Raw genomic sequence first — 21,262 nt, forward strand, 5'->3', positions numbered from 1 at the left:
CCCAAGCTAAACAGTGACTTCAATGTCACAAACCCCCAACACTCAATACCAGTGGAGGGGAGACTTACCACATACTACCAAAACTGGACAAACATAACTACGGACGCATGGGTCCTAGCCATTATCCAACATGGTTATTGCATAGAATTCATAAATTTCCCACCAGATGTGCCCACAAGGGCACACAATATGTCCAAACAACACTTAGACCTGTTACAGCTAGAAGTCCAAGCATGGTTACAAAAACAAGCACTAGAACTAGTACCCAACCATCAAAAAGTAACAGGTGTCTACTCCCTGTACTTCCTAATTCCAAAGAAAGACAAAACGTTGAGACCCATATTAGACCTCAGAAACCTGAATTTCTACATCAAATCAGATCACCTCCACATGGTAACACTTCAAGACGTAATTCCCTTGCTCAAAAAACAGGACTACATGTCAACGTTAGATCTCAAGGATGCTTATTTCCACATACCCATACATCCTTCTCACAGGAAATACTTAAGGTTTGTTATACAGGGCGTGCATTACCAATTCAAGATGTTACCATTCGGGATAACAGCCCCAAGGGTATTCACAAAATGCCTTGCAGTAGTTGCCGCTCATATAAGGAGACAGCACATGCACGTATTCCCATACTTAGACGATTGGTTAATAAAAACCAGCACTCAACAACAGTGTCTTCTTCACACACAATATGTTATAGAAACTCTACACAAACTAGGGTTCTCTATAAATTACCAAAAATCACATCTACAACCATCCCAAATACAACAGTACTTGGGAGCAACACTTGACACACAAAAGGCGATTGCCACTCCAAGTCCACAAAGAGTACAAGCCTTTCAGAATATAATATTCAACATGCAGCCAAACCAACACTACCAGGTGAGGTTTGTAATGAAACTTCTAGGCATGATGTCTTCATGCATAGCCATTGTCCCAAACGCAAGACTACACATGCAGCCCTTACAATAGTGCCTAGCAAAACAATGGACACAAGCACAGGGTCAACTCCAAGATCTAGTGTTGATAGACTGGCAGACACACTTCTCGCTTCAATGGTGGAACCCTATAAATTTAAACCAAGGGTGGCCATTCCAAGACCCAGTGCCTCAATACGTGATCACAACAGATGCTTCTATGATAGGGTGGGACAATGGGATGTTCAACAAAAACAACTGCACATAAATCAATTAGAACTGTTGGCAGTGTTTCTAGCATTGAAAGCATTTCAACCACTGATGGCCCACAAACACATTCTTGTCAAAACAGATAACATGACGACAATGTATTACCTCAACAAGCAAGGAGGGACACACTCGTCACAACTGTGTCTCTTAGCACAAAAGATTTGGCATTCGGCAATTCACAATCACATTCGCCTAATAGCACAATACATCCCAGGGATTCAGAACCAGTTAGCCGACAATCTCAGTCGAGATCATCAACAAACACACGAATGGGAGATTAATCCCCAGATCCTACGAGATTACTTTCTACGCTGGGGAACACCAAAAATCGACCTATTCGCAACAAAAGAAAACACAAAATGCCAAAACTTTGCGCGAAGGTACCCACACCCTCTGTCCAAGGGCAATGCGTTATGGATGAGTTGGTCAGGGATATTTTCTTATGCTTTTCCCCCCTCTCCCACTCACTCCTTATCTGGTAAACAAACTGAGTTAAAACAGACTCAAACTAATACTCATAGCACCAACCTGGGCTCGCCAACCGTGGTACACAACACTGCTGGACCTATCAGTGGTACCTCATGTCAAATTACCAAACAGACCAGATCTGTTAACCCAACACAAACAACAGATCAGACACCCGAATCCAGCATCGCTCAATCTAGCAATCTGGCTCTTGAAGTCATAGAAGTTGGACACTTAGATCTTGCACAAGAATGTATGGAGGTCATTAAACAAGATAGGAAACCTACTACAAGACATTGTTATGCAAACAAATGGAAAAGATTTGTTTACTACTGCCACAATAATAAAATTCAACCACTACATGCTTCCTCAAAAAACATTGTAAGTTACTTATTACACTTACAAAAATCTAACCTAGCATTCTCTTTTATTAAAATACATCTCACAGCAATATCTGCCTATCTGCAGATTAAACATTCAACATCGCTCTTTCGAATCCCAGTCATCAAAGCATTTATGGAAGGATTAAAAAGAATCATACCCCCGAGAACACCACCAGTCCCTTCGTGGAACCTCAATATTGTATTAACACGACTCATGGGACCACCATTTGAACCCATGCACTCTTGTGAAATGCAATACTTAACTTGGAAGGTAGCCTTCCTGATAGCTATCACATCTCTTAGAAGAGTGAGCAAAATACAAGCATTTACTATACAAGAACCCTTTATACAAATACATAAACATAAAGTGGTTCTCCGTACAAATCAAAAATTTTTACCAAAAGTTAGATCACCTTTCCACCTAAACCAAACAGTGGAACTCCCAGTCTTTTTTCCACAACCAGACTCAGTAGCAGAAAGAGCCTTACATACGTTAGACATCAAAAGAGCACTAATGTATTACATTGACAGAACAAAACAGTTTCGCAATACAAAACAATTATTTGTAGCCTTCCAAAAACCTCATGCAGGAAATCCTATATCCAAGCAAGGCATTGCCAGATGGATAGTGAAATGTATTCAAACCTGCTATATTAAAGCAAAAAGGGATCTACCTATTACACCAAAGGCGCATTCCACTAGGAAAAAAAGGCGCCACAATGGCTTTTTTAGGGAATATACCTATGACAGAAATTTGTAAGGCAGCCACATGGTCTAGGCCTCATACATTCGCAAAGCATTACTGTGTAGATGTGTTAATAGCACAACAAGCCACAGTAGGACAGGCTGTATTACGAACATTATTTCAAACAACTTCAACTCCTACAGGCTAAGCCACCGCTTTTGGGGAGATTACTGCTTACTAGTCTATGCAAAGCATGTGTATCTGCAGCTACACATGCCATCGAACGGAAAATGTCACTTACCCAGTGTACATCTGTTCGTGGCATGAGACGCTGCAGATTCACATGCGCCCTCCCACCTCCCCGGGAGCCTGTAGCCGTTATAAGTTGGATGAAACTTGCGAAATTGTAAATTTGTAAATAAATACTATTCTTATACACATTATGTACATACATACTTACTCCATTTCATTGGCACATTTACTATATACACAACTCCTACCTCACCCTCTGCGGGGAAAACAATCTAAGATGGAGTCGACGCCCATGCGCAATGGAGCCAAAAGGGAGGAGTCCCTCGGTCTTGTGACTCGAAAAGACTTCTTCGACGAAAAACAACTTGTAACACTCTGAGCCCAACACTAGATGGCAGGATAATGCACAGTATGTGAATCTGCAGCGTCTCATGCCACGAACAGATGTACACTGGGTAAGTGACATTTTCCATATATATATATATATATTTTGTATTTACTTACCTCCTATTGGAGGGCTGTCTCGCTAGTATTTTCAGATACTGTGCTCAAAAAATAAAGTACCTTTATTTTTGTACAGCCAAGAGTTTTCTTTCTTGCGTGCGAGTGCTGTGTGACTGTAGTGGTATTGCATGAGTCTTGCATGTCTCCTAGATTAGCCTTTGCTGCTCATCACAGCTACCTCTAGAGAGCCTGGCTTATAGACACTGCCTACACTTCACTGAGACCTGGTACTTTAACTTTAATGTTTAGTTTCATGTGGGAACTAGTAAACCATTTGGTCTATTGAGAGCCTTTCTATAGATGTTCTTGCCTTGTGACAGATAGTTTTTGAGATACAGACTGCTACAAATAGGTACTTTTACTTTCTGGGGACCCAACTATTTCTGCCCCATGCTAAAGATACGGTCTTTTGAGGTTTTGGAAACACTTCATTGTATCATTTTTTCGTACCTCTATCCCATTGACCGTTTCTTGAAAATATATCCCCATTTTAGTCAAGGGGTTCATTTTGAGAAATCAACTGTCAGCCCTCCCGAATTTTCTGCAGATGAGTACAGCAATGAAGTGGAACATGTCAATGAAGGAATAACACAGGTCAGACCAGGAAACACAAGAGGCAGACCAGAAAAAAACATACTGGGTAGGGCAGCTCAGGTTTCCCAAGTAATGCAGGTGAATTTCATCCTAATGGCCATTGGAAAAGAAGAGTAGTACTATGATCATTTTAGTTTGAATGGCACCTGCGCCTGTTGTATTCATAAATGGAAGCTCAAAAATATTTTCCTTACATTTCAATTCAAAGTGTGGATTTGGCAGGTAGAAAATTCAGAGTGGCAACCTATGTGCCACAAAGCTCTTTGATCGTTATGTACAGTAAAGGAACTTCTTTTTGTGTTAACCCATAGATTGTCATGTTATAAAAGTTCAGAATTGCCTAAGGTGTCAGTTGCATTGTCCCTGAAGTAGTATTTCATTTGACTTTTTCCCTTGCAGCCCAGATGTTCTCTTTCCAGACAGGCGTCGTGTGGACGAGGAATCATCGGAGGGAGAAGGTTCTGAAGATGAGTCCTCCGAGGAAGAAGAGTCTTCATCCGAGGAATCAGAGGATGACGAGCCACCTCCAAAGAAAAGGTGAGATATCAAGATTAACTAATCAATAAATTTACCTTGATAATTGGTAGGTCTCCTCATGCTGTCTATGTGAGATAGAAGGTGCTGATTTGTAAAACTTGCATGCAAGTTTCCTCCCTTTCGGCTGAATGGGATTTACAAGTTATTTGTGTTTGTATACCTCAGCATCTGACTCTATTGAAGGCAATTGGGTGGAGGGGTCTTTCACAAGTGAATTGGAAGACCAGTAACGCGCACTAGAGCTTCTGATAGATGATACTTCTGGCAAATTCCTCATCCTTTGAGTATCCCAGGCATCAGTCTTAATCTCGAAACTTTAACAGCTCTCCACTCTGCTAGGGATGCTGGCTCAACTTCAGCACCAGAAGCAGCACCATTGTAACATCACTGGAGCCATAACAGCCCCCTCAGGTGCCCTCACTAGCTTCCTCCTTCCCACTCCATTGATGGGAATCTTGAGCCGTACAAGAAGTCACCCCTAAAATAGGCAGGGTTTAAGACTTGAAGGAACTGCGAGGGACAAATGTTAATCACGGACCCGCACATCTGGTTGTTGAATTTAGACAATACGCTAATGCCTGCTGATCTTGGTGTCAGCACTGTCAAGCAGCGAGACGCCAAGCTGTTAGTGGTCTGGGCTCCGGGCAGACATCTAATTGAAAGGCAGTATAAACTGAGGACTCCAGAGTTGCTGCTTTCCTCGAAATTGTCCAAGCAGAAACATAGGAAGAAGCAATGACACAGCTCCACTCCTCCAAAAGGGAAGTTGTCAAAATGTCTCTTCTCCGCAGGACTCCTCTTCACACCCGGAGATCTTGTAACTTCTCATGGAGGACTCCAAGCCTGCACAACCATCAGACCCAGCACCAGCTCCAGCTCCAGACCCGCTGCCACCTGCAGTGCAGACACCAAGATCCTAGCCTGGACAGACTTACCCTGAATTCTGCCACCCTGGAAAGGATCAGGCACTCTTTTTCACCCCAATTTTTGATGTTTTTTGCAGAGGTATTGATCCCCTTTGGGAACGCCTTCTGGCCTTATGGGTCCTATATACCTTTGGAGCAGTTCTGACACAATATCCTGCAGTCCTTTCTGTTCCTACCACTGCTGCAGGTAACACTGGCTCCAACTCATCCCCAACACTAGCTCGGCGCAACGATTGACACCACCTCCCCACAACATACCTTCGGGCTCTTTTCCTTCAGCAACAGACATGCCTTTACCACTGAGCCCTCCAGTGCCACAGTCAATGCCACCTGTGCTGCAGCCTATGCATCAGCCCATAAGACTGGACTTCTTTCCTCTGACAGAGTTTCCTCCACACAGATCCCGAAGAGAGAGACAGCATCTCACAGGAGAAGGGAGATATGTCTTTAGGGACTTTGTGTGATGATCTGTATCCCAACACAAACAACAAAGACAGGCAGTCTTCTACTCTAGACCTAGAGTTTGTTGCTTTAAAGAACGAAAGTTGTTTAGACACCTTGCCTGAGTCAGAGCTTAACTCCCTGACTGGGTTGCCTCCCTCAGAAGTCACTTCCTACCATGAAGTAGTAAGGAAGGCAGCAGCGGCTTTGGACCTTCAACTACTGTCCGCTGAGACCATGGCAAACATATTGATTGACAGCTCTTTATATGGAGAACTAGGTGAATGCTGCGTATGAGAGCTGATTCTGTCTCGCACGGACCCTCCACAGGATATTTCAGTGGATTGCACAAAGTGGGGTGGCACACAACTATCTGGCAAGCTCTTATTATGAGTAAATTAGACTATGGTAATGCCTTGTATATTTGGATGGCTGATTATCTATTTACCTGCCTACAATTAATTCAGAATTCGGCACTGCAACTGATTTGCAGTCTTCCTGCTAGGAATTCAAAGTTGTCTTGCCTAAATTCCCTTAATTGGTTACCAGTCTGTAAGAGAGCGGTCTTTAAACGACTTTGTCATGCACATCGAACCGTTAATGATTTGGGACCAACAGCCCTAAATGGTAGAGTTGGTTTTTACAAGCCAGTTTATGCCCTTCGATCGCCTAGTTGGGCTTTGATTTAGTTTAGGCGAATTAACAGATCTTTAATAGGGGGCGGCTGCTTTACTTATTTGGTGGTTTTCCACTAGAATGCTCCTCACCTTTATTTACACCACTTCTAATGTTCTGACTTTTCATAGAATGTTGAAGACGTGACTATTTCTGCTTTGATTTTGTACTGAAGGACATGGATTTAGGATGGATGGCTTTCTAGCACCGGGATATCCCTTTGCGGATGATTGTGTGCTTTATTAATGGTATAAGGAAGTATTTGTTAACAGGCATGCTGCACACTACGGCCCATTCGGCAAAGCACTTGTTGCCTTTTAACCAGGACTTACATGAGCCCATCTTTTTATCTTATTTTTTTACCATTTTTATTGAATTTTATTCAGTGAGTACAGTGACATGCATCCAGGCCAACAGTATCCCCAGCAATATATGCATCCATACATGACAACCAATATGCCAACAGGAGTTACTGGTGCACTACATGAAAAGAAACCATCTCAAACTCCACAATGCAGTATCCTCCATATTTACATGTACAATGACAATCATGCATTTATCCCCAGTGGCATTGCCTCTGCCTTCAGAAGCAGTATGTCCCTCAGTGGGTGACAACATACAATCCTTCGCCCCTCCATTCCAGAGCATGGGCCACCCACAGTATGCAGCCAAGGACGATTGCACAGAAAAGGATGTGGTTACCAGCGGGATCCTCAGAGCTGCCCTGGGCAGCCCGGCTGCCCCGGGCCCCCTGATTAAGTGCGCAGCTCGTCCTGTATGATCTGCAGTTTTTTCAGCATAGCATCCCATGAGGCCATAATAAATAGTCTGTGCAGTCCTCTCACCTCCTGTCACCTCAATGCTGCAGCCTCTTTCCTACCCCATTTTAAGGTTGCCGCACACCAGTGTTGTAGGTTCGGAACTGTGGCATTCTTCCAGTGCATGGCTATTAATCAGCGAGCTATTAATAGTGCCAACCCCAGGAACTTATTAGTCACCCCATGGGATTTTTTTTCCGTTTGAAGAGGCCAAGTAGTAATCCCTCAATGGCCAAAATGCCTGTGCAGCCAGTTATTTCTGATAATGACTGGGTGACCTCCCCTCCCCCCCACAACGCCGCAGCCGCCGGGCTACCCCAAAACGTATGTCCCATATCTACGTTGGATGCACAGCATCAGACACAGTGAGAGGAAGACACAAGCATTTTATGGAGGCTTGCCGGTGGTAAGGTAGGCCCGATGGAGAATGTGTTGCTGGATATACTGACATTTTGTGTTTTGGGATAGTTTACAGGGGTGCAGTAACACTCTGTACCCTCCTTGGGGGTTAAGGATCCACCCCACATCATGTCCCCAGCTCCTGCGCAGCAACTTCAAAGGGTTCCGAGCGGTGTGGGCGAAGGCCCTGGTGAACCATGTAATGAGTCTACAACCCTCCCCCATAATGTGAATCATATGCACTAATGGATGTTGTTCAGGCTTTGTCTCAGTAATGCGCCATAGCCTACCCAATTCCGCCACTAACCTGCCATGAGCAATGAAATGTCCTGCTAGCAGTGCATAGTCCGCATGCAGTTGATCAAATCGGAGGAAGTACGCCATCAGGGAATAGGTCCCCCAAAGTCCACACTCCTACTGCAGTCGAGGCTACCTGGTCCTCCTTCCCGATCAGTGTGCAAAAGAATTTGATAAGTCAATCAAATTGCAAGAGAATACAAGCCGATATCCGGCATAAGTTTCAGCTCCCTTGAGGTAGCTAGCACACACAATGCACAAAAGACCATTAATCTCTCGAGGAGGGCCCTCTCGTGGAAGCATGAGTGTACGATCAGCACCTGTGCATTGGCCACCTAATTCATAAATCTGCCTTCCTGCCAGCCATCGCACCAGCCACTGTAACTGTGCCGCTATGTAGTAAGACTCAAAATTAGGAACAGCCAGTCCTCCTGTCCACTGGCAGCTGTAATGTACGCAAGGGTACTCAACTGCGCCCCCGGTTCCATATGAATTTTTCCAGCATTGCATGAAGGGTGTGGAAAGTAGAATGAGGGATAGGGACCGGTAGGTTATGGAAAAAAAAATATAAAAGGCAGGGAAGCATGATCATTTTCGATAGCGGTACCCTTCCTTGAACTGTGAGTGGCTTTGTGCTCCAAAAGGCCATTTGAGGGCGTAGAGAGGAGATGGCTCTGGTAAGGTTTCCATCTATTAAATCTTGTGTGATGTGGTAAGTACTTATGCCTAGATATTTATGCACATGAGGCTCCCATCACAGCAGGTGATGCCCAACTTTAACCTTTTGTGGGAGGCAGTGGTCCCCAAATGGAAAGGCGCTCAATTTAGCCAGATTAACCCCCAAGTCCAAGGGCTCCTGAAACTCTGCCAATAACTGTGAAATCTCCTGAATTCCCTCCTGAATCTTCCTCACTTAAATGAGCGTATCATCCACATATAGTGAAAGATGTCTGTGTCTGCATCCTGTGGTATTACTCACTGCTGGCCCCAATGACGAAGCTGTTGCGCCAGAGGCTCCATAGCTAGAGCAAACAGATTTAGTGACCGGGACCTCCCTGGCGGGGTCCCTCTACTCGCTGGGAACGTGGGCAAGATGAGCTGTCCAGTTTTAACTTGGGCCCTAATTCTAGGGGCCTAATGAAGCTCTGAAAGCTCTAGCTGAGCCCATCCTAGCTATTTTGGAGAAACCTAATTCTTCCAGTGCTGTGAATGGTGTGGTAGCAAGGAGATACAGGTCTGCCCGGGCAACCCAACCTTTTTATCATTACCCCCACCACTGGAGACCCTGGTCATCAAAGCGCAGCAGATGGATTCCTGCCAATTCAAAAAGTTGAATGGCTTCTCCAGGGGGGTTCTTTTACAAGCAGACATCATCAGGCCTGTCTGCAGCAACAGCAGGCCAACCCACTCTACAAAAATACCAACCACGCAGCAAGGGAGGAGGTCGTCTCCGTCCCCTCTCCTACTCATCTTCCTCCACAGTGACTAAAGAGAAGCAGCCCTCTTTCCTCTTACTGGAACATAGGGTGCCAGATGGACGACGAATGTCCTCCTTTACACACACTTGGAAGGCCATTATTTCAGAGCAGTCGGACTCGAAAATTGGGTATACACTGCTCCGTCAGCATATCCCTCCAACATTGCCCTTTCTTCTTTTTCCCTTCCAACCAACCCCCTTCAAATCTTTCAGTAGGCAGTAGGAATTCTGCTGCAGAAACCGACAGTGGAGTTCGGTACACACCAAGCAACCGGGCCAGGGTGCTACTCTTAGTACTTCCTGGTCCCAAAGGACAGTGGTCTTTTGTCCTCCCCTAGACCTCATGTTTTGAAGTGGTTCCTCAGTAACTAGGAGTTCCAAATGTTGTTCCTGGATCAGGTGTCTTCACACACTGCACCCGACGCCCCCGGTTCGAGTTTGGAGAAACCAACACTGCAGAGAGGACTCCAACAACGTGGATACCCAGAGTCGACCTTCCTGCACCCCCACAGTGACGCCTGCAGAGAGGATTCAGAGGCTCCCCTGACCACGACTGCCTGAAAACAAAGGAACCCGACGCCTGGACCAAGCACTGCACCCGCAGCCCCCAGGACCGAGAGGAACCACCTACCAGTGCAGGGGTGACCAGCATGCGGCCCTCAACCTAGCCCAGTTGGTGGCAGGCCCGAGAAGCCTCCCTGTGCCCTCCCTGCATCGCCAGAGTGACCCCCGGGTCCCTCCATTGCTTTCAACACAAAACCTGACACCTACTTTGCACACTGCTCCTTGCTGCTGAGGGTGTATTTGATGTGCTTGTGTGTTCCCCTCCCCCAGTGCTCTACAAAACCGCCCTGGTCTGCTCCCTGAGGACGCAGGTAATTACCTGCTAGGAGACTGGGACCGGAGCACCCCTGTTCTCCATAGGCGCCTATGTGTTTTGGGCCCTCCTTTGACCTCTGCACCTGACCGGCCCTGTGTTGCTGGTGCTGCAGCTTTGGAGTTGCCTTGAACCCCCAACGATGGGCTGCCTATGCCCCAGAATTGAGACTTGTAAGTGTTTTACTTACCTCTTAATCTAATCTTTACATACCTCCCCCAGGAACTGTTGATTTTTGCACTGTGTCCACTTTGAAAATAGCTTACTGACATTTTTACAATGACTGTATATGATATTGCTTTTATTCAAAGTTCCTAAAGTATCTAAGTGAAGTACCTTACATCTAAAGTATTAACTGTAAATCTTGAACCTGTGGTTCTTAAAGTAAACTAAGAAAATGTATTTTTCAATATAAAAACCTATTGGCCTGGAGTTAAGTCTTTGAGTGTGTGTTCCTCATTTATTGCCTGTTTGTGTACAACAAATGCTTAACACTACCTTCTGATAAGCCTACTGCTCGCCCACACTATCACAAAATAGAGCATTAGTATTATCTAATTTTGCCACTATCAACCTCTAAGGGGAACCCTTGGACTCTGTTCACACTATCTCCCACTTTGAGATAGTATATACAGAGCCAACGTCCTACAGCATTTCACAATCAGCTTCCAACGAGTTAGGAGACTGTGCGTCCTATCTTCAGAGAAATAAACAGTATGCTAAAACACTAGACTCAAGCCAAATTTGAAATGAGCTGTTATTTTATCATGTCTGGTACATTGCACGTTATCACAAACTCTTACATACATGCAAACTTATTCCCCCTCCCCTGAATGTCTTAGCCTTAACTGCTATTGGTCTAGCTGTTTATTCAGACAATCCATAGCTTGGTACACTCCTTTTTCCAGGTAAGCGCATATATTCTTCCCCAGTGCCATTCTGACACTGGCGAAGGGCTGCCATTCAGCAAATGATAGGCAGTCTCATTTTGTTAGTACACATTGCAATCCCACCAATATATGAGTGTAGCATACGCAAATTCCATTCTTCCACTATTCTTGGCATTCCAGCTGTAAGGTAGAAACCTCTGGGGGGCTGTCCAAGCATCTGTGCTAATGTGGATTGCACTGCAAGACAATATCTGATAATGTCTGGGCATGACCACATATTGTGTAAAAGTTGCAATTTTGCAGTGTGAATCTTTTCCCATCTTTAGTAGATAGGCTGGAGTATAATATTACCTGTGCAAGAATTTAAACTGAATTAGATGGAGAGTCGCTAAAATGCCTAATTCACAGGGTGTAATCTTGTCTGTTGCCCAATCTCCATCTTCTAGTATTCCTACATCGCCTTCCCTGTGGTCCATATGTCTGCAAAAGCTTTTGGGGGTCATTGATTATAAGTAAGCTGTACGTCTTTGAGCCCCCTTCTTTACCCAATGGGTCTATAGTGATCTTAGCCTCCAGGGGGATTGTGCTCGGTAAGTGCCTCCAACTAGGTGCAACACTTATCAAGGACATGCCTCAACTGTATGTATCTGAAGTACTGAGTCTTGTGGAGAGTGTCTCAAATTATTTTAAGTTGTCAGCTTCCTATACATCCCCAAGTTTGGATACTTTAATTCAGTCCCATTGTTGGAATCCTTGCAGGGCTGCCACCTGGGAGACTTGCCCACCATGCCACAATAGGTTCATGCGATAGTTCATCTCACAAGTTAATCCAAGATTGCACTTTTCTCCAGGCGTGTAATAGTGTTGTGGGAGCACGGGTAGGGAGTTATGGATCCATGAACAATAGAGGAAGTTAATAAGTGTAGATCCCTCAAATAAATCGAACTCTACTCTTATAGTTGTGTTCCACACTACAGCTCAGAAGAACCACTTATTTAAGACAGATAGTGGTAATGCCTATTAATAGAGGCACACATCAGCCAAGGCCCAAGCCTCCATCTGGGCAACATACCTGTCTGAGTATATTAATACTAGGAAATCCGAAGTTCTCTCCCACACCAAAGAAGGGATCCAAAAGCTGCTCTTAATACTATCAGGAAATGTTAAGAAATGTTAAGAGTCATAGAGAAGCTTGGTAGAGATGGAAAGGACACCCCAGGTTTCAGTATCTCTATGCAGGTCAGTCAGTAATGGAGCTAAATTAAGTTCCAAGCAGACTGTCATGTCTGTAGAGTTTTATATCCCTGGGTACCTAAAGACCCCCGTGTGTAGATGCTGTTGAACCAGTAATCTATCCTCTACAGCTCACCCCTCCATAGACCCCTCTCTAAATTGGTCAGTATCTTTATATATTTACCCCAGTTAACTCTAAGCTCCGAAAAACCACCATAAAAGGTCTAGATTGTCATTAGCCCATCACATAGTGCAACATATGTAACGCAGAAATAGTTTCATGTCATCTGCATATAGGGACATTTGATCTTCCATACCACTTTTCCAGTGGAATCTCTGGTCCAGACCGTTCCTCCAGATCCATCTTGCCAGTGTCTCTCTCGCCAACTAAAACAGCAATTGCAATAGTGGGCACCGTTGGCGGGTGCCCCTTTCAATAGGGAAAGGATCCAACAGGTGCCCATTATGTCTGGTTGAGAATAAAGTAGGCGGACCAGTATGAGAACGCTCGGTCCAAAATTTATTTTGTGCAATATACACTAGAGAATATCTCGTCTTACAGAGTTGAATGCCTTCTCATAATCTGCGAGCATCTGGGTCCATGGACCTGTGAATTCTTGAGCTTGGACAAGGGCGAGCTGAAGGGGTTGAAGACAGTGTCTTGTGCGTCTTCCTGGCATGAAGCCGCTCTGATCTGGGTGGTCACTACTTTTATGAGCCTTATTGACAGTGCTTTGGTTGTTAGTTTGATTTCAACATCAATTACAATAGCAAGATAAATTGGCATAAAGTGCAAAGGTCAGGGGTTTTCCTGGCTTTAGGAAAGCAGACATTGTAGCTCCCCTAAAATCATACGCTAATGTACCAGTTTGTTTAGCTTAATTAAATAATCCTACCGGGTTTGGAGCAGGGTGGAAGCCTGTTTCTTACAGAATTCTGCTGTGAATCCAGTGGAGCCAGACGTTATCCATGATTCCATGGTGGCTAAGACTTCACCCAGTTCCTCTTTAAGGACAGGGCTGATAGCTGCTCTGAGAGAGATTGATCAATTTCCTACTTGACAGGGTTCATGGCACATAAAGTTGACTGTAAAAAATGCAGAGGCCTCAGTTGTACCAGGCATGCCAGTAAATATTGCTTCTCTCGTAGGGGATTTCCATGTATAGTCATAAGCACTGAATAGTTCTGCGCGCCTGCGGGGACCCCGGAGCACTGGTGTGAAGTATATTCTTAAGTGCAAATACCAACCCTTTGAAAAAAGGTTTGTCAAAAAACACTTAAGAATAACAATGTGCAGCCTATGTGAACAGCTACACAGGCCAAATTGTTAAAAGAAAAAACAGTTATAGTGTAAATTCACGTTTAAACATCTATTTATTTTATAAATATATAAACAAATACATTCTCATATTGTATTTACACCTCATGAGAATAAAACAATGCAGGGCAGTGTAGCCCATAGGCTGCCATTATACAGAATGAAAATAGAGCTGTGCCTTTAAGAAAGTAAAGTCTTCCTGTTTCCCATCATGCACAGCAAAAGGCAGTTGCCTCAGTTCTTTTTTCCGGCTCCTTCTGACAGGACCCTGAAGCATTGAGCTCTACCTCACAAAGTTTTTTGTGACAGAAATTCATTTAAAATCTTTTTCAATTTCAATTTCACTCGACGTTTTTAACATTGAGTGATCATTTACTACTAGTTTCTGTTAAATTCTGACTGAATTTTGAGGTTTTTCTAGTTTAGAAATGCCTTCACTTTTTGACAAATGTCCTTCTTGTGGCAGAAAAAAGGCTAAAACAGATCCACATAGGGTCTGCATAATTTGTCTTCCATCCAGCCACAAACCAGAGTCGTGTGACATCTGTAAAACCTTCTCCAGAAGAACTCTTCGTGATAGAAAATCCGACTTCAGGTGAGAGAGGACAGAAGAAAAAGTGGCCATTCCACCACAGAGCGAGGAGAAGGTCAGGCTTCTACCAGGGCTCAATCGGTTTCCTCTATAACTCCTACCAGACCTGCTGAAAAACGGCACAGGTCTCCGACGACGTCGAGGGCGTCAACGTCGAAACAGCGAACGGCGCCAACATGTTCGCCGTCGAGGAGTGGTTCGCCGGCGAGGAAAAGACATCGTTCGCCGTCAACAACCATTTCGCCGTCGAGACGACGTGGACACACGACGTCGAAAGGATCTGGGTTGCCGTCGACACATCGAGGACGTTCCACGTCGAGGAGATCCGAGTCAGGCTCGCCGTCGACACGACGAGGACGATCGACGTCGAGAGAGAGTACTCGCCGTCGGAGACGTTCGCCGCCACCACAACGACGTCGAGGGTCGTTGTCGAGGGGTTCTCCACGGCGAGAGGAATCGACGTTCAGAGGTCGCCGTCACCGCTCTTCGACGTCGAGGAGTGTGTCGACGTCGAGACGACAATCAAAGAGGCCTAGAAGGGTTTATACAACATCGGAATCCTCGGCCTCACTTATCCTGCTTCCAGCGTCTCCACAGCTCTCGCCTCGGCAGTCGCCGTTGCCGCAGACACCGGTAACACCTACGGCTCCTCTTCCGGCTCCTCCTTCAGAGCCTGTTCCGAGGACTCCAACGCGATCTGTCAGGCGTTCTGGACATTCTTCTAGACGTTCGTCTTCCTCTCGGCACCATCGTCATGAATCACGACAGATCTCAGCATTCACGTCATAGACATTCTTCTTCGTCTACACAGGACTACTCTCCAACTCTATCGGACTCACCGTCCCCGAGAGTGTCCCCCATAGATGATGTGAATACATTCCAGGAGGTCTTGGTGCGAGGGGCAACCAAACTGAATATCCCGCTGGCGGTGCCGGCTCCATCGACGTCAGTAATCTTCGAGACCTTGCATCACAGGACATCTTCAAGACCTTTGCTTCCACTGGTTCCGGGTCTTATTGAACCGGCAATGGACATTTTTCTTACACCGGCCGCAACAAAGTCTGCTCCTTCCAGACTTATTAAAAAATACCGTCCACCAGAACAAGATCCTCTATTCTTGAGGTCGGACCCAGTACCGGACTCGGTGGTTATAGTGGCAGCAAAGAAACTGCATTCTACGTCACCGTCTTCCTCTTCACCTCCAGATAAAGAGAGCAGAAAGATCGATGCTGCAGGACGAAAAGTATGCTCTACTGCATCCAGCACCATGAAAGCAGCCAGTGCCACTGCTCTATTAGGGAGATATGATCGAGCCCTCTGGGACTCTGTACTGCAGTTTGCGGAGCATCTTCCTAAGGACAAAAGGGAAGATTTCCTGGAGGTCGTGGGCGAGGGAGCTATGGTTTCTAACCAAGTTATAAGTGCTGCGGCGGATTCTTCGATACTATCCGCACATAACTATGCTCACGGAATAGCGCTCAGGAGACATGCATGGCTGCGACTTACATCGCTTAAACCTGAAGCACAGCAGAGAATACAAAATCTACCTTTCTCAGGCTCCACTTTGTTCGGCTCTCATGCCGATGACGAGATGGACAGAATGAAGTGTGAGCTGGATACCCTGAAAGCAGTAGGCATGGAACGACCGAAAGAACAGCGAAAGGTATTCCGCCCATATCAACGAAGACTGTTCACCCACAGGTATCAGACTCCACATTGGATGTCTTCACATCCCCAGCAACAGCAGCAGCATCATAGGGGTTTCTCCACACAACGAAGGTCGACAAGGGGTCGTTCAACACCTCAAACTCAGCCAACTCGACAGGCTCCCGCGTCGAAGCCCTGAATCTTCGCTTCCCCCTCCTCCGTTATCCACTCCGGTAGGGGGAAGTATCTCAAATCATCTGGACGAGTGGCTACGCATCACAACAGACGCCTGGGTATTGAATATTGTGAGACATGGTTACGTTCTCAGATTCACCAGTCCTCCACCATCTGTTCCACCCAAAACAACCAGCCGACACCTCGAAGCTCTTCAGTTAGAAGTCACCATTCTATTACAAAAAAGAGCCATAGAACCCGTCCCGATCAGCCAACAAGGGAAGGGGATTTATTTGAGGTATTTCCTTGTGCCCAAAAAAGACAAGCAAGAGTTTCGTCCCATTTTAGATCTAAGGACAGCAAACAAGTGGATTCGCAAAGAGAAATTCAGGATGCTATCCTTGCACCAAATTTACCCACATCTTCGTCAGGGCGACTGGCTCTGTGCAATAGACCTTTGCGACGCTTACTTTCATATTCCGGTGACCAAGAAACATCGAAAATTCCTAAGGTTCACCGTTGGAAAACGTCATTACCAATTTGCGGTTCTGCCCTTCGGCCTCAAATCAGCGCCGAGGACTTTTTCCAAATGCATGGCGGTGGTAGCCGCCCACTTGAGGAAACATCGAATATTTGTCTACCCCAATCTAGACGATTGGCTCATAAAGGCCTCCAGTTATCTAGAGGCACAACAACATTTCAAATGGACTCTACAGCTGTTGCAGAGGCTGGGTCTTCAAGTAAATCTCCTGAAATCCACAGCAACACCTGTTCAGAGGTTGCATTACTTAGGGGCCACTATAGATACCAATCTAGGAGGAATGACGATTATCGATTCTCCAAAAGTGCAAACAACTGCAAGAGACTCCACAGACCACTGCAAGAGTAATAGCTTCTCTACTGGGCTCAATGGCGTCTTGTATCCATCTCGTTCCCAATGCTCGCCTCCATATGAGACCATTACAGGAAAACCTGGAGGATCAATGGAGTCAACTAATGAACGAATGGGAGAGCAAAGTCCTCCTTTCTCCCCACGCCCTACAGTCCCTCAAGTGGTGGTGTCTACCCGACAATCTCTTGGTGGGGATTCCGTTCCAACATCGGCCTCCAGCTCAAACCATCGTAACAGATGCGTCACTGCTCGGATGGGGAGCGCACATGGAACATCTTCGAGTCCAAGGCAAGTGGTCACAGATAGAGAGCCTCTATCATATCAACCTGCTGGAGCTTCGCGCAGTCCACCTTGCGCTCAAAGCTTTCCTTCCCTTTCTGAGAGCGGAAACTCTCCTTCTCCAGACGGACAACGTGGCCACTATGTACTACGTAAACAAACAAGGAGGCACCAGGTCCAGGATTTTATCCAGAGAGGCTCAGACAATCTGGCATTGGCTTCTAGCCAGGAACATGTCGCTAGTAGCAACTCACCTGCCGGGCATCCAGAATGTTCAAGCGGACGCTCTCAGCCGCGTAATGGACGAGAACCACGAGTGGGTTCTACACGACGACGTCGTTCATTCCATTTTCGCACTATGGGGTACCCCCTCTATAGATCTATTCGCAACCCCAGAAAACGAAAAAAATGCCAAAACTTCGCCTCCAGATATTACCATCCAGGGACATTGGGGAATGCCCTGTGGATAAGCTGGTCAGGAGCATTTCTTTACGCCTTTCCGCCGCTTCCCCTGATTCCGGCGGTCCTCCAGAAGTTATCCAATGCTCAGTCCAAAATGATCCTGATTGCTCCGGAATGGCCACGCCAATGGTGGTTCCCAGACCTTCTTCTCCGGTCACTCAAACCACACATCAGGCTCCCTTATCGTCCGGACCTGCTCACGAAGTTCAGAGGGCAGATGTCCCATCCCAACCTCTCATCGTTGAGTTTGGCAGCATGGCTCCTGAGCTAGTGCAATATGGACACTTGAACTTACCTCAGGATTGTATGGAAATCCTGAAAGAAGCAAAGCGCCCTTCCACACGATCCACTTATGCAAGCAAGTGGAAGAGATTCTGCATGTGGTGCTTAGGCAACAACATTGACCCGATATCCTGCGGAGAGGGGTCTATTCTGCCATACTTGTTAAGCTTGGCAAAATCGGGCTTACAATTGTCATCAATAAAGGTACATTTGGCTGCTCTAACAGCATACTGAAAGAGCCCCTCACAAACTTCCTTTTTTCGAATCCCAGTTATTAAGGATTTCCTGGAGGGTTTAAAAAAGGTTTTTCCTCCCATTAGAAGACCATCTCCTCCATGGGAATTGAATGTTGTCCTATCGCGTCTGATGCTACCTCCATTCGAGCCAATACATAAGGCATCACTTCAGCATCTCACATGGAAAACTGCTTTTCTAGTGGCAATCACTTAAGCGCGAAGGGTCGGCTAAATCCAGGCCCTTTGCGCTCAAGAACCCTACACGGTTTTTCATTCTGCGAAAGTGGTAAGGAGAACTCATCCAAGGTTTTTACCTAAGGTAGTCTCCGACTTCCATGTGAACCAAACAATTTCATTACCGACTTCCTTTCAAAATCCAACTACTCCTGCTGAGAGAACTCTGCACTCTCTGGATGTAAAGAGAGTCTTGAAATTTTACTTGGACAGGACAAAAAGCTTACGGAAATCACAACAGCTTTTTATTAACTATGGCCCAGTTAGAACAGGGTTGGGCACGTCTAAACAATCTTTATCCAGGTGGATTGTTTCATGTATAATGTTATGTTATCAGTTAGCAAATAAATCCCTTGGTGGTAGGCCAAAAGCCCACTCTACTAGAGGAAAGGTAGCTACTGCAGCCTTGTTGAGAAATGTCCCTTTGGCAGAAATATGCAAGGCTGCCACTTGGAAGTTGGTCCATACCTTTACTAAGCATTACTGCCTTGGCACAGACGCTAGGGCAGATGCGCAGGTTGGACAGGCCTTGCTCAAGAATTTATTTGCATGATTCATGTTTTCTCAGTATTTTTCTGTCTACTCCACCGCGGTTATGGGGATGGGCTTGCTACTCTATTCAGTGCTTAGGACTATACATGGAAATCCCCTACGAGAGAAGGAATGGTTTCTTACCTGTAACTCCAGTTCTCTCGTAGGGGTATTTCCATGATAGTCATAAGCAACCCTCCCTCCTCCCCGGTGGAGTTGACATAGAACATGAATATTATCGAGGTTGGTACTCCAACAAATGTTTTGTTTCTTCAGGTCAGGTTACAAGCCTCCAAAAAAGAACTGAGGCAACTGCCTTTTGCTGTGCATGATGGGAAACAGGAAGACTTTACTTTCTTAAAGGCACAGCTCTATTTTCATTCTGTATAATGGCAGCCTATGGGCTACACTGCCCTGCATTGTTTTATTCTCATGAGAGGTGTAAATAAAATATGAGAATGTATTTGTTTATATATTTATAAAATAAATAGATATTTAAACGTGAATTTACACTATAACTGTTTTTTCTTTTAACAATTTGGCCTGTGTAGCTGTTCACATAGGCTGCACAGTGTTATTCTTAAGTGTTTTTTGACAAACCTTTTTTCAAAGGGTTGGTATTTGCACTTAAGAATATACTTCACACCAGTGCTCCGGGGTCCCCGCAGGCGCGCTAAACTATTCAGTGCTGATGACTATCATGGAAATACCCCTACGAGAGAACTGGAGTTACAGGTAAGAAACCATTCCTTCACTAAAACTATAATTTGTCTGTTTGTTCTGGTTGCCCTCTCCTATTTAGCCAGCTGGTAAAGACATGTCCTTAGCATGTGTAGCTGTAGAGACACTTGCTCTGCATACTCCTGTGATCTAGTGTTGGGCTCGTATGTGTACAATTTGTATTTCTTGGATGAAGTTTTTTGGGTCACGAGGTATAGCAACTTTTCCTATGACTAATAATGTGCATGGGCATCGGCTCCATTGTTAGATTGTTTTTCTCCACCGTTAGGTTTGGACGTGTGTGTCGCTGAAGCTCCCAGTCAACACTGCGTTGCACTCCCCATTGGGGCCTTCCGGTGCTTCCACTTCCACTGACAAAAAAAATTGTTTGCTCTTCGACTCCGTCCCGGTTCCAAGCACAGGTATCTTGGATCCTTCTCTCAGGGCCTTGGCCCTTCCTTGGGACCTTCATCTCAGTCACCCTCTCGAGAATGTGCAGGCACTAATGGAAATTACGGTCAAGAATGCGACTTGAAGTACTCATGACAAGATCACCATTTGGGCTGTATCTTTGCTTGCCGTAGGAGAACACAACCTTTTGCCCCCACCTACCTCTCGTTCTGGTCCAAAGCGACCCTCGGGTATCAATACAATCAACACCTCACTTGATGCAAGACGGCGCAGCACAGAGATGAGGACACTCCTGGCATCTTCAGGGAGGACATTGAAGGGGTAAGTGAGCACCTCCACCGACCAAGCAGCAGCCTTAAGTCCAGAGTAGAGTTTAACATTGGGCTCTGATGCCGAAGATCAAATGCCCGCACCAGGCCAGCATCCAAAGACGTTGATCATAAGTTCTGAATCCCAGTACCAAAAACCATGGGGGGGGGTCGGGTGTGGAGCCCAGTACTAACTCTGTACCCTTCCAGACCATCGATGCATCACAGCTATTTCAGCCTATTTACAAAATATACAAAACAAGTCTCTATTTGGAGTCCCTGTCATCAAAGCCTTCATGGAAGGACTAAAACGTATCATACCTCCAAGAACATGCCTTACTTCTAAGGGGAACCCTGGGACTCTCTGCACACTATTTCTTACTTTGAAATAGTATATACAGAGCCAACTTCCTACACCCATCCACCCAGCTCACAGAAAATACCTGAGGTTTGTCATAGCAGGAAAACACTACAGTTCAAGGTGTTGCCATTTGGCATAACAACAGCTCCAAGAGTGTTCATAAAGT

General features: G+C 45.6%; 1 protein-coding gene across 2 annotated transcripts in view; it reads left to right on the forward strand.

Moving 5' to 3' along the window:
- The window catches only part of HP1BP3 (heterochromatin protein 1 binding protein 3), a 707,156-nt gene that overhangs the window by 637,153 nt on the left and 48,741 nt on the right, over positions 1-21,262 (forward strand). For both annotated transcript variants that reach the window (XM_069240026.1, XM_069240025.1), the window contains exon 11: positions 4,479-4,616. In XM_069240026.1, coding sequence (XP_069096127.1) covers positions 4,479-4,616 — 138 coding nt within the window. The remainder of the gene's footprint in view (positions 1-4,478; positions 4,617-21,262) is intronic.

The sequence above is a fragment of the Pleurodeles waltl genome, chromosome 6 (genome assembly GCF_031143425.1).
Source record: "Pleurodeles waltl isolate 20211129_DDA chromosome 6, aPleWal1.hap1.20221129, whole genome shotgun sequence".
NCBI classification, from domain to species: domain Eukaryota; kingdom Metazoa; phylum Chordata; class Amphibia; order Caudata; family Salamandridae; genus Pleurodeles; species Pleurodeles waltl.